Source organism: Nanorana parkeri, unplaced genomic scaffold (assembly GCF_000935625.1).
Source record: "Nanorana parkeri isolate BGI_ZX_2015 unplaced genomic scaffold, ASM93562v1 scaffold949, whole genome shotgun sequence".
NCBI classification, from domain to species: Eukaryota; Metazoa; Chordata; class Amphibia; order Anura; family Dicroglossidae; genus Nanorana; species Nanorana parkeri.
In genome coordinates, this window is record NW_017307217.1 from 671,595 (window position 1) to 686,633 (window position 15,039).

At 41.5% G+C, this 15,039-nt stretch overlaps 1 protein-coding gene across 1 annotated transcript in view; it reads left to right on the forward strand.

The window, feature by feature from the left end:
• The window catches only part of RINT1 (RAD50 interactor 1), an 18,033-nt gene extending 7,825 nt beyond the window's left edge, over positions 1-10,208 (forward strand). The window contains exons 8-14 of the mRNA XM_018566434.1: positions 668-893; positions 1,345-1,482; positions 3,772-3,971; positions 4,341-4,555; positions 6,577-6,757; positions 7,330-7,448; positions 9,977-10,208. Coding sequence (XP_018421936.1) covers positions 668-893; positions 1,345-1,482; positions 3,772-3,971; positions 4,341-4,555; positions 6,577-6,757; positions 7,330-7,448; positions 9,977-10,199 — 1,302 coding nt within the window. The 3' untranslated portion in view covers positions 10,200-10,208. The remainder of the gene's footprint in view (positions 1-667; positions 894-1,344; positions 1,483-3,771; positions 3,972-4,340; positions 4,556-6,576; positions 6,758-7,329; positions 7,449-9,976) is intronic.
• The last annotated feature ends 4,831 nt before the right edge of the window (positions 10,209-15,039 follow it).

Consider the following 15,039-nt stretch of genomic DNA (forward strand, 5'->3'; position numbering starts at 1 on the left):
ATTCGTCCAGCAAAAGTGGCAGATAGAGATTTGAGACAAACCATTTAACACTGACAGGGGTGTTTACAGTGGTCAGCTTTTATTCATTTATGTAAATCTTTATCCCAAAAGAAGAAAAAAACTGTTGCTGTAACTGCTTAAACAGTGTTAGCTGGTGATCGGCTTTAATTTGTTAGTCAAGTCCATCTAAATTTGCTAGTGGATCTAACCCTACCCTCTCCATAAAGTGACACCTTTGGCCTGCTGTCCAAGGGTGGCCACATTGCTCCTCCACAGAGTGGAGCCCACCTATGTCTTTGGTCCCCTTCCTCTTAGACTGTAAGCTCGTTTGGGCAGGGTCCTCCTCAACTACTGCTTCTGTTTGTCAATGTTTCTTGTCTAATGGTTGTACAGCGCTGCGGGAATACGTTGGCGCTATATAAATAAATAATTGTAATTGTATTGGAGCAACCCTAAGACAGGAAGTGTGCTACTGGCCAGATCATCAGGGGAAAAAAAAAAGCCTAAAAGAAAATGAATGCAGCCCGTCACATTTTTGTTTTTCCGTTTAGATATGCTTTAATGTTATCATGGTACATGACCCTGATATATTCAGTGATATATTTCTTTAGTAAAGTGGTTGTATGTTAATTATCATTATACTGATTTACATTCCTGTTGTCTCTAGATGGAGTTTACTCGTGGTCTCGTATTATTGGTGTTGGAGAAGTTGTCTGCTGACATCCCATGTTTGCTGTACGACGATCTCCTCTTCTGCCATTTGGTAGATGAGGTGCTTCTGTTTCAAAGAGAACTGCACTCGACACATGGCTACCTGAGCAATCTGCCAAACTGCATGCACATCCTATCTGAGGACACCTTCTTCCAGCGATGGCTGACTGTAGAGAGGAAATGTAAGCGTAAATTTGCTGGTGTTCTGCTCAGCACTTAGTTTAATAAATAAGTCGTATCTCATCACTTTTTGGCATATTCATGGTTACCATGTTGTCACACAAGTTGTATTTTATCAGATTTCTGCATTTCCCTATTTCTGTTAATACAGTAAAATTACTTTTTGCACTTATGCTGCCAGCTACTTTCACATGAGTTTGATTCTATTACCAGAATCATGGATGATGCTTTTGTTTTATGCAGCTTAAACGTTATGACTTCACTCTGACTCAACATGCTGCCTACTTGTTTGGGGCCAGTAAGTCAAATCATATTGAGAAGGCCAGTAAAATAGTATTTTCAAAAGGAGATCCGCAATGACTGCCTCAATCTATCCCTATGCCCTTTATAAATGTACCATGTGCTTAAGGAGTACGTAAGTCTTCAAGTGATTGCTTTTATTTATATTGTCAGTGGCTCTAGAGAAGATGGATTCCATGTTGTCTTCAGAAGCTGCTTGGGCTTCTCAGTACAAGGATATCGGTGATGTGGATGAAATGAAATTTCCAGATTGTGCAGAGACATTTATGACGCTACTGCTTGTTATTACAGGTAACTTGCAACTTGCCAGCTCTTCGGGTACAAAACAGTTACCGAGGTTCTAAATATTATAAGAAGTTAAGTGTTAGCATAGAAAAGTACTATACAGGAGAAATTGTTCCACCTTAGCAGATTATATACAGATCTATCTATCTATCTATCTATCTATCTGTCTGTGCACATTTACTGTCTAAATGTTTTTCTAGTCTCTTCACAATGTCAAAGTCCTGATATGGCTTGGTAGAGATGGTTATTTGGTAGCTTGCCCATATCCTGAGCTTCTAGTTGCACTTTCTGCAAGAATTCTATAAGATGGTGGTTGCACATATAGTTGGGGAAAGCCTTTAAGATGGTGCTTGCACAGACAGGTCAAGAAAATCTATAACTTGGTGGCTGTAAGGACAGGCTTTAAGGTGGTGGTTGCACGGACAGTCGGAGACGGCCTTTAAAATGGTGGTTGATGAAACAGGCAGGCACAGCCTATAAGATGGTGGCTGCACAGGGAGACAGGATATCCTATAAGATGGTGGTTGTACAAACAGGAAGGACAACCTATAAGATGGTGGTTTCACAAACAGAAAGGACAGCCTATAAGATGGTGGTTGCACAAACAGGAAGGACAGCCTATAAGATGGTGGTTGCACAAACAGGAAGGACAGCCTATAAGATGGTGGTTGCACAAACAGGAAGGACAGCCTATAAGATGGTGGTTGCACAAACAGGAAGGACAGCCTATAAGATGGTGGTTGCACAAACAGGAAGGACAGCCTATAAGATGGTGGTTGCACAAACAGGAAGGACAGCCTATAAGATGGTGGTTGCACAAACAGGAAGGACAGCCTATAAGATGGTGGTTGCACAAACAGGAAGGACAGCCTATAAGATGGTGGTTGCACAAACAGGAAGGACAGCCTATAAGATGGTGGTTGCACAAACAGGAAGGACAGCCTATAAGATGGTGGTTGCACAAACAGGAAGGACAGCCTATAAGATGGTGGTTGCACAAACAGGAAGGACAGCCTATAAGATGGTGGTTGCACAAACAGGAAGGACAGCCTATAAGATGGTGGTTGCACAAACAGGAAGGACAGCCTATAAGATGGTGGTTGCACAAACAGGAAGGACAGCCTATAAGATGGTGGTTGCACAAACAGGAAGGACAGCCTATAAGATGGTGGTTGCACAAACAGGAAGGACAGCCTATAAGATGGTGGTTGCACAAACAGGAAGGACAGCCTATAAGATGGTGGTTGCACAAACAGGAAGGACAGCCTATAAGATGGTGGTTGCACAAACAGGAAGGACAGCCTATAAGATGGTGGTTGCACAAACAGGAAGGACAGCCTATAAGATGGTGGTTGCACAAACAGGAAGGACAGCCTATAAGATGGTGGTTGCACAAACAGGAAGGACAGCCTATAAGATGGTGGTTGCACAAACAGGAAGGACAGCCTATAAGATGGTGGTTGCACAAACAGGAAGGACAGCCTATAAGATGGTGGTTGCACAAACAGGAAGGACAGCCTATAAGATGGTGGTTGCACAAACAGGAAGGACAGCCTATAAGATGGTGGTTGCACAAACAGGAAGGACAGCCTATAAGATGGTGGTTGCACAAACAGGAAGGACAGCCTATAAGATGGTGGTTGCACAAACAGGAAGGACAGCCTATAAGATGGTGGTTGCACAAACAGGAAGGACAGCCTATAAGATGGTGGTTGCACAAACAGGAAGGACAGCCTATAAGATGGTGGTTGCACAAACAGGAAGGACAGCCTATAAGATGGTGGTTGCACAAACAGGAAGGACAGCCTATAAGATGGTGGTTGCACAAACAGGAAGGACAGCCTATAAGATGGTGGTTGCACAAACAGGAAGGACAGCCTATAAGATGGTGGTTGCACAGGGAGACGGGACAGCCTATAAGATGGTGGTTGCACAGGGAGACAGGATATCCTATAAGATGGTGGTTGCACAGACAGGCAAGCAAGATATCCTTTAGGATGGTGGTTGTACAAACAGGAAGGACAGTCTTAAAGATGGTGGTTGCACGTTCAGCCAATAGGATGGTACTTCGACTTTATGTGTATTTAGCCAAGTTTGTTAGTGCTGAGACAGTATGTACCTAGGCCATTTGTTCCATTAGACAGGAATGTCTATAAAGTCACAGCACACACATTAAATGTTCACTTCTTTTAAAGTTAACTTTTTAGAACTGATATGCTCTTTTTATTATTATTGTCACAATCTAGTTTATTTTCCATGTGTCTCCAACAATCCTTCCTATGTTATATCTATCAGACAGGTATAAGAACCTTCCCACAGCAGAGAAGAAGCTGAAGTTCCTGGAACTACAAAAAGAACTAGTTGATGACTTTAGGATCCGTCTAACACAAGTGATGAAGGAAGAGAGTAGAGCTTTGCTAGATCCTAAATACTGTGCAATCCTCAACGCTGTCAACTACATAGCTGCTGTGCTAGGTGACTGGGCTGACAATGTTGTGAGTACATACATTTTATCATTATTATTTTTTTAGTCAAAATTCCAACGTTTTACAAGTCATTTGTTGATGTGGGATTGAGCCACGTTTAAGTCAAATGTGATTACCAAATCCAGACCTGTGTAAAAGACGTTGTGAACAATGGGGAGGATTTATGAATACTGTGGTAAAGTATAATGGGGCAACTGAGCTGTTGCCTATAGCACCCAGTTAGAATCTTTGTTTCATTTGAAAAACTAAGTCTGTGTATTTTCTGTGCACAGGGGCTCCAGCATTCAGAAATTAGCCCTACTACAATACATTGCAGTACAGCATTGTTACATGTTTTTACTCTATTACAATTCTTTAACATAACATCCTTGTTTGTAGTTCTTCTTACAGCTTCAGCAGGCTGCACTGGAGGTTTGCACTGACATTCATTCTACTAGTAAGCTTCAGCTGGGTCAGCTGGCCTCTATGGAAATCTCTGTCTTTGATGATATGATTAATCTCCTGGAGAGACTGAAAAATGACATGCTAAGTCGTCAGGTAGAGCATGTGTTTAGAGAAGTAAAAGAAGCAGCAAAGATGTACAAGAAAGAAAGGTATGTCCCTGCAGAGATGTATGTAACAAAGTCGGATCTTATGACGGTGATCCTTCAGAGCACTTACATTTCCACTAAAATGCAAGATGCGAGACTACATACAGCATGTGAAGTCAATCATTTCCAGCACATACAGAAAGTGAAGGAACAATTCGCACATCACTTCTGTAATACCATTTAATATTGATGTACAGGAGGGAGACCAGTGTGTCCCGGTACACGCTTCTCACTGCACTGTATCCCTATCACCAATGAGATCTGCATTTCAGTGCACACACACCTCACAGTATCCATGCCACCAATAAATCTGCAGACCAGTGCACACATTTCACTCCCCATTTTGCATGTCTGTATTCCTCAGTATCCATGCTGTCAGTGAGAGCTGAACTCAAATTCATACCCATCACTGCCCAATATCCATGCTACTATTGAGATCTGCACTCAAGGACATACCCATCACTACCACATAACTATGTTACTATTGAGATCTGCACTCAAGGACATACCCATCACTACCACATAACTATGTTACAATTAAGATCTGCACTCAAGGACATACCCATCACTACCACATAACTATGTTACAATTAAGATCTGCACTCAAGGACATACCCATCACTACCACATAACTATGTTACTATTAAGATCTGCACTCAATTACATAGCCATCACTGCCACATAACTATGTTACTATTAAGATCTGCACTCAAGGACACACCCATCACCGCCAAGTAACCATGCTACTATTGAGATCTGCACCTTTGCACTCACAGCTCATGCTCTAGTATCTATGCACTCTAAATTTACATACAGCATTTCATACCTCTATATTACACACAGTGCCTGAAACTTCTCTATGACATGCAGTGCTTTGCCTGAACAACCTAGACATGGAGAAACAAAGTTAAGTAACTGGCTACACACTTTCCAGTCTGATTTCTCAATCTACTAAGGTTATGCTTAAAAACGTTTGCTTAAAAAAAGATATTGTAAGGAGCTTTTGCAGTGTTCAGCTTGTCACACACACACACACACACACACACACACATTACAATCTGATTGTACAATCTCTTTGTAATCTCCTTTAGGTTTACCAACTTTGCAAATCAAGAGTCTAGCTGAGAAACCTATTCAGCGTATATCCAATCCGGTAGAAACTTGGTCTACATAGTTGTTGGTGAATCTAAAGTAGGTTGTACAATCCTACTATGGCATGTGTGATCATCTCCTTACTGGCCATTTGCTTACCTGTAACCAAAATATGTTTCCATCTAGGTAATATTTCAAATGGCCTTATCCAAATGTAATGTATTCACCACATATAATTTGAGCCCAAAAACCTTCAAAGTCTGTACAGTTTTATATAAAGTAGGTAGATTGTACAGTCCAATTGTAGGTCCAGCTGTCTTGGGCTTTACTTTTGCTATACTTAGACTATGAAAATCTAAATTCAGAGTTCCATAGTTTCTCTTGTCTGAATTGTGGGACACGGTCACTGTTTTCACTAAGTCCCCCTCTTGTATATAACAAAGATACTTAGATTTATTTACGATACGATTTATTTAAAGATACAAGTAGATTTATTTAATAACAGTTCATGTTACTGATATCCTTGGGGTGCAAGGTAAGCTGCCTGCAACAATTACATTCTACTAAGTTTAAGTTGAATGATACAAACATGTAAATCTTACCTTCAAAGTACAAAATAACTTGTTGAAAGACGATATTGTATGGTAAAGTTGGTGATCTGTCTGTGCAATCAGTGTTTATTACAAGCGCCCATCCCAAGTGTTATAAATACATTGGATCATATGCACCTTTAGATTTCTGTACACTTTTATGTAAATTGAATAAAGTGCACAGTCATATTTCAGCATGGCCAGTTATCTTGGACTTCAAGAGAATTGGTAAGCTCTTGCTTTAAAAATTCAGATACAAAACAACTTTTAGTAAGCCATTGTGAATGATGTATCACTAGTCTTCTCTGAAGGCACAATTCTCATCTGTTCTGCCTATTCCAGGTGGCTTTCACTGCCGTCACAGTCAGAACAAGCCGTGATGTCACTGTCCAGCACAGCTTGTCCTATGCTGCTAGCGCTCAGAGACCGTCTCCTACAACTGGAGCAACAGCTCTGTCATACTTTGTTTAAAAGTGTCTGGCAGATGCTTGCAGAAAAGCTGGATTTGTTCATATATCAAGATGTAAGTAAACAAGCTAAGGGTGCATTGTAAGTATTAATGGATGCTAAGTGTATATATGTTTCTGAGAATCACTGAGACCTAACGTGCCTATGGCTGCAGTCAGCACAGTTGGGGCTTAGGTGTTCCTTAGCAGCCTGTGGACACCTATCTTAAATATAAATGCATTTGTAGTGCAGACATTCTTCTTGCCTCCCCCCACCACCACATTTACATTATAGGTCAACCTACAATCCCAACACTGCACAGCTTCTTCCCAAAATATTGGGAGCATGACCTATTCACGTATGTCATGCTTTCGATTTACTTTAATGGAAAACCCATCGGTCAGGCTGCAGATGGCATTTCATTGAAAGGTAATGGACATACACCTAGATTCTGCTTTAAAGAATTTGGACAGAGGCTGTGTGATGTCGGGGATTCTGCACAGTGAATATCTTAGAGGAGCGGGATTGTAGGTATGTATGACCTATAATGATTGCACTGGGGGGGTAGGGGAGAGCAGGAAAGGGTAAGTGCTATAGAAGTGCACAGATCTTGCAAAGCTACTGACACTGCGTCCATCTTGGTTACAGATTATTTTGGCAAATCATTTTAACGAAGGAGGAGCAGCACAACTGCAGTTTGATATGTTCCGGAATCTCTTTCCTCTGTTTTCACACTACTGCAAGAGGCCAGAGAATTACTTTAAACAGTGAGTATCAAACCAAATTTATGTTAAGTTAGCCAGAAAGCACTCGTGTACCCCAATACTGCTTTCTTAACTCGTGTCAAAAACTGATAGTAAGGGAAGGAAAAAGAAAGAAAAAGCAGCAGTTTTGCTCATAGCAAATAGATGATTGATGCCATTTTCTAACATGTAGTGTTATCGGTTCTCCGTTTATTTCTGATGCATATTATTATTATTATTATTACTACAGGTATTTATATAGCGCTGACAATTCAAGCAGCACTTTACATAGTGCACATTCACATCAGTCCCTACTCTCGAGGAGCTTACAATCTAAGGTCCCTATGTCACATGCATACAAAGAGGGCCAACTTAGAGAGGAGCCAATTAACCTTCCAGCATGTCTTTGGAGTGTGGGAGGAAACCGGAGTACCCGGAGGAAACCCATGCAAGCACATGGAGAACATGCAAACTCCTTGCATATATTTCATCTTCGTAATAGTAATCAATGTTACCAAACAAGTATACTGAGCCTGGGAATGTAGGCTGCCATAGTTCACCTCTATCTATCTAAAAATGTGATTTGCCTGGCTCTCTTGGTGATCCCCCCCTAGCTTTTGCACGGGGACACGAAACATGTATACATATTTGGAGTTCTGACTTCACTTACTGCATGCTTGTTCTGGGTCGGTGACTAAGTACTGATGTAAGAGCCAGACAGGCAACTATCATTTTTAGAAGGTCAGCAATGACAGCCTATGTATTTCCCATGGGACAGTTTTTGTACGTTTCTCAGGCACTCTTATGAAAACTACTATTAAGTTTTCAATTTTTTTAATTGTGATTGGAGGAATAATAATATTCCTGGCGTACAGGAAGTTGGGGACTCTAAGGATATGGGAACAAAGCCAGGAACTGTAGTGTAGGTGGACTGACCAATTAAAACCTTACCTTTCTAGAAATTGTTATAGAAAGAAATCAGTTATCCAGGCGCTCTACCTTGCCAAATCAAGCGGCTGTTGTGGCAGCCACAGTGCGGTCTCTCCAATTGCTGGGACATTGACATCGCAGATCTAACTTTGTTAGTGGCCAACACCAGACCTCCATTTATTGAGGTGGGAATAATGGGTGCTTCTGGTGTTGGTTGAGGCTAAGTTGATGCCGGGGACTAGTTCACATCAGCTTTGGAGGGAAAGAGTTCACATGGCAGCATATAGAAATGCTCCTAGAAAACAAAGAAAGGAGTTGGCAGGACTTTGAACTATGTGGAGGAAGGGACAGAACAGATCTCATATGGTGTACAGGGCAGAGTTAAACTGGCTATACAGGAGTAGGATTTGGTTGGGAAAATAAATGTCTTGGGAACTTTCATTTGAGGTTTCTAATAGTTATCGGGGGTCAAATGATGATCCATTTTTACCACAGTGACAAAACAAATTGGAGGAGCAGGATGGAAATTTTTTCTTCAGCAAACTCCTGACAGTGAATGTGGTTTTCAATCTGGAAACTCCTTTTATCTCAAAATCGAATGTTAAAAGCAAAGGAAATTTCAAACATTTGTCAAGTCTGATGGCGTTATCGAATGTTCTGAAGAGATTTTCCATAAAAATCTATCAGAAAAAGCAACAAATACCCTCTAAATGGAGATCCCAGGACAGAAAACTTTCCATATACACAAAATGCTTCAAAATGTTTATTTATAATCATCATTAATATTTAAAGGAGAACTATGGGGTCAGTGTTTTTCCCCATAGTTCTCCTTAGGGTAACAGGAGGACACAAACTAGCGTCCTCCCGTTACCCTAAGTTCAGTATACCGCGAGCTACAGCTCGTGGTATACTGAGACGCTGCAGCCGGGACGGATCCCGAATTAGACGACGGGATCCGCCCAGCTGCGTGAGTGACAGCTGGCTCTGCCTATCTAGAGGCAGAGCCAGCTGTACCCGCCCCCTCCCCCGTCCGTTCCGCCAGTCAGCACTGGCAGATTGGAGAGGGGAATCCAGCCCCTCCCCCCCGTCACAGCACAGAGAGCCGTGACAGGATCAAGAGGTGAGCGAACCCGGTATGTGTTCGCTCACCTCCCGATCTACTGAGCCGACCTGTGACAGTCTCATTGTCACAGGTCTCCTTTAAACCAAAAATAAGAAACCAAATGATATCCACCATAAAGCAAAACAACAATATGATCCTGATATCTGCATTAGTTTGACATAATATCATGCTAGTAAAAGTAAATAATTATTTAAGGATTGTTACCCGCTAGTTGCCCTCTTTTCTATAAATAGTTGTTTGAAGATCTGTCAATGTATGTCCAGCTTTAGCCTGTATCTGTACAATTACTCAGCAACTTCTCAATCCACCCGGGTGCAAAAACAATTCTTAGAGGAACCATAATGGGTAAATGTATTTTATAGCTGTGATCCAAGATGGTACATGAAATGCTGACTACAAGGTGTTTGTATCAGCTGTTATATGATGGGAATGTCTCATTGCATTATTACCTTTTACAGTGCAAAGTGGTTGAATTGTAATGAATATGTGTTTGTTTTAGTGTGAAGGAGGCATGCATCATCCTCACCCTGGGTATAGGTCCAGCACTGCTCCTCAGGGATGTGTTACAGTCTGAAGCACACAATATGGATAGTGACGCCATCTACAGCAAAATGCCCTCCGCTATAGCAGCTTTAAATGAACTTGGAATCTACAAGCTGGCACCTCAGGATGTGGAAATTCTTTTCAGTCTACGAACCAATTGGCCAAATACGGGAAAATAATTTGAGTCATTTGCTGACTGTAATACTGGCTTTTTGCTAGTAGCTAATGTTTCCTGGTGGAAGATTGCTTCTTATAAATACACAACCTGTTCAATGTGTTTTAACAAATGTAAATATGTATTATTAAACCTAAAATAGTTGCCATCTATGGTTCTAAAACCAAACTGTGGGCAGATAGAATGTTGGATATATACATGTATTTATACAGCTGTTATCAGGAATACATCATTAAATGTATTTTTGTACATGCAAGCCGTGTAAGTACCTGAATTTGACCTGGTATCGGCCTCTTGCAGTTTCTATACAGCAGGGCTGGACTGTGAGAGGAAGAAACAGCTCAATCACTTCATGTGTAGACCAGGGGGAGGGGGAAGAGTGGCATAGAGATGAGCTAATTACTGAGCTGCTTCTCCTTTAACTCTGGGTTCACACCTAGGCGTTTTACGTATGCACGTCTGTCACGCGTTTTTTCTTTACCACGATTCGCGGTAAAAAAAATCGCGCGATTCAGAAGGCTGCTTGGCTGTATCCCAATGGAAAACGCCCTCCAAAACGGCCCAAAGAAGTACATGTACTTGTTTGGGCGTCAGCCGTTTTGTAGGGCGTTCAGACGGGCGGAAATACGGAAAGGTGTGAACCAGGCCCATAGAAAACAATGGGATTTTCATGGTTGTACGTTTTTGTAGAGCGTTCATAGAGCGTTGACCGCCCGACAAAACGGAAAGGTGTGAACGGGGCCTTACTGTCCAGTCAGTCTGGGGCAGGTCCTTGACTGCATGGGCTCAAAAGAAGTGGGTTAAATGATGCTGTCTGTCAAATTAAGGACCTCTATTGGCTGAAAAAAAGTATTGTGGGGGACAGCTTTGGATTGAAGGTAAATATTGCAACAGAAGCCGTTTTTATTTTAATAGTATATTTTTTTGATCCTGTTTTTATCTGGAGTCCTGCTTTTAATAATATATATTTTAAACATTATGCAACTATTTATAAGAAAAACAAATAACTGCAAGTCCATTATTTTTAATACTTGTACAATGGCTATTAGGGCTGCAGCTAACGATTATTTTCATAATCGATTAGACGATTATTAAGTTCGATTAATCGGATTTAAAAAAAAGGCTCCAGTGATGGACTACTAGTTTCTATTGAGATTGTAGTCCACTATCCCACTGCACTCCTTACCAGTATGGCCCTTAAAAGTGGCTGCGGATGGCGCCTCTATAATCCAAGAAGATACAGTATCTCTCACATGCACACTGGAGTAAAAAGTCCAAAAATGTCTTGACGCATGTACATCATGTCACAAAGAAGGCCACATTCAATATGAGCCTGATGAAGGGGCCCCCAAATGTTGCCTTCTTTGTAACATGATGTACATGTGTCAATAAAGACATTTTACTCCAGTGTGTGCTGGTGAGATACTGTATCTTCTTTTTAATACAGACACTAAGGAACCTTTTAAGAAATAGTTGCTTTCTTTTTGGGCACTACAATTTTTGCATGGGGTTTTCTTACAGTTCATAAGAATTGGACATGAAAGCGTATGGTGTCAAAAAGCAGTGTAAAAGGAAAGTTGTACAAAAACAGGGAACATACCACAAAGAAGTCACTTTACAGAAAGTTCCTTCAGCGGTTCCATTGAAAATAATGGTTTAGGCAAAGTTAGAGGTAGAGTATAAATGTTTGACTGAAAAAGGTTTATACATTTTCAAATCCGCATTTAGAATGGAATTACTTTAACATGAATTAAACTTTTTGCTGAATGCTTGTTCCCCACATTCAGGAGTGCTGGAATGCATGAGGTGCCTAAGGAATGTCCATTGACTGCTGCATTTGGATGCCTGTGGAAGGCCTTTAGAAGCCAGAGATATTTAGTATTTATTGAAGTGCACCTGTATCCAGGTTATGGACATGAATCTATTTATATATTAATAACAAGCCACCCCTGATCGCTCTAGCTGATTTTAATGTGAAGTTATTCATTCTCTAAGATCAAGTCAATCAGCTTTTCCATTTTCTTCTTCAAAGCTGCGTGGACCTTGCTTCAGACATGCCTTTTTTTTTTTTTTTATCCCCCCTCTAAGTCAGGTTTCAATTGGTTACTAACAGCTTAGAAACTCCTGCTTGCTATTTATATTAGAGGGCTGGCAGCCTGCTGAGATCTGTTCCTATGAAAAAAAACAGTGTGTGTTGTAAACTCTAAAAATTTAAATCTCCACAATGCTTATAAAGGCAGAGATGAATAAGGGGCGTGTCTTAACTTTAACTGCTTGTTCAGAACCGGTACATATTTTAATGTGCATGATCTGAGCACATGTTCACTTTAAAGTTACATTCACCAGTGTTAGGCTCCATTCACACTGTGTTGGATGCATTAGAGAACAAATGATTTGTGGGGAGTATTCTGCCCATGGCTGCCACACTTTTAGGCGTTAGTTACAGCCTTGGAGTATAAGGCCCCGTTCACATTGAGCGATTTATCGCGCGGTAATTCCCGCGATATCGCTCTCCAATGCTTCTCAATAGGGCAAAGGGTCCTGCTGTCGCGCGTCGTGTGTCGCTACAGCAGGACCCTTTTTGGAGCAGATTTAGCCGCGATTCAAGCTTGCTCAATGCAAGCATTTGCGTGATATCACGCAAAATGCAAATCGCGCGACTTGCAAACTGCTAAATGTGAACGCGGCCTGAGATGGCAATCTGCTTTCCACAAAAAAAATATCACCAAGATCTCATGATGTCTGAGATTACACTTGACTTTGGACATTGAGACCTCAAGGATGACCATCTATTCCCTCCGGCTGTTGCTAGGTGTACTATTCCCCTAGAACACATGTAGTTTACAAATCATGGATTCCCGCAAACTCTTGATTTGTAAAGACATGACCCTTTAGATTTGTGCTATTTATCAAACCTCTGCTCAAGAGAATAATGCAATGAACAAAATGTAGAGCAGGCTGATTTTAGTTTTCCGTTTGAATATATCATCTGCATTTGCATGTCACCCAACGTTTCCCTTTTGACTTACCTTTTCTTATAATCGCAGTGTATTTGCATTGTTCTTCAGGAGCTGCATGCAGATGACTTGCCATACTCGTTTTTTTTTCATGAAGGTATTCTTAACTAAGCACTACACAAATGTACACTGTCCCATTTTATTTCCTTTTTTAATGTTTGACTTTTTTTGTAAAGTGTTTTCATTCACCAGAGCCAAATAAATGTGAGACCCGATTAAGACTTTTTAATAACTAGAAAAGTATATTAGAAAACTTCAGAACAGAATGGGAACTGTCACTGAGCTATGCCTTAAATGTTGCACACATTTTTCTCAGATGGATTCTCCTGTGGGGGAAAGAAGTAGTTCATTTTAGATGCCAGACCTTGTATCTCTCTTTACAATGTAATCCACCTAATAAAATCCACACCTCTTTCACAATCTCTATCAGGAGGAATACAGTACAGCTAGTGGGCTCACCGATGCACGCCTTCTGGCAATATATTAATATCAGCCCTTCTGGTGCTTGGTTCTATAATCAGTTCAATAAAGTTCATCTATAGCAGGGGTAGCCAAACCCCGGCCCTCCAGTTGTGGTGGAACTACAAATCCCATGATGCATCTCTCTCCGGGAGTCGTGGCTGTGAGAATCTCGCAATGCCTCATAGGATTTGTAGTTCCACCACAGCTGGAGGGCCGGAGTTTGGCTACCCCTGATCTAGAGGGAGAAATTAAAACAAACTCGCTGCTGCTGTAGTGCAGCTTTTCCTCCATTACTTGTGCAGTTTACTATTTTTACTGACACCTAACATTCCCAAAACCTAAGCGTCTACAGCTGCCAACATGAAAATACAAATGATGGTCTAACTGGTACACGGACCCCGGCATAACAAACGTGTGCATCTACTGTTCTTTGCAACATATTTATAGCCCGCAAGCTAGGGATGCACCAATACCGAGTATTTGGGTGAGTACTTCACTTGGCCATGACATGGGGTAGAATGACACAGTGTGAATGGAGCAGACTGACATGTCTGCAGGCACTAGGAGACAGGAAGAGGAGCAATACTGGCACTAGGTCAGGCCACCCCCCTGCTCACCTCCTGAGTCAGGTAGGACACAAAGGACGTCTGCTTGGGGGACTTGGCTGCCAATCCGATGCTGAGCTCCAGCATGTCCCAGTGCAGCACTCAGCTCCGGCTCCTCCCCAGCTTCCCGCCGACACCCAAGATACCGGCTCCAGGCCCGCAGAAGGGGCTGCGGAGCCTGGGAAACGGGGGGGAGGGGGTCACTTTATCGGCCTGTAGAAGCGATCTGGGAGCAGCTGAGTCATCAGAATAGCTTCTATTGTAAAGCCGATTACAGCTTTACAATTGTAAACAGCCTGTTGAAACGGGCCCGCTGCCAATGACCAACTATGTAAGGGGTTAATGGGACTTTCGGTATCGGGGGGGTACCAAAGAAAAGATATTGGTACTCGATACCGAAAAATCGGTATCGTTGCATCCCTACTGCAAAATAACAAATGGACCTTTTATATTGAGTTATCCATTAGAAAACGAATATCTCAAAATTATATAAATCTTTTATATAGAATTTTTGTTTAGAAAGCACCCACGGCGCCAAAGTATGTACTTACACGTCATGTTTAAAGACTTCCAGTGTCATTTTCTCTGGAGGTGTAGGTAAGGTGCTAATGTCTATGCCCAAGGTTTTTAAAGCTGCAGATACAAAAAAACAAGTACACGTTTAAATAGGAAAAGCTCTACTACGTAGAATGTCTTATCTAATTAGCAAGAAGCTTATTCATTTTACACTATGAATCTCTACAGCTGAGGTTTTACTTTA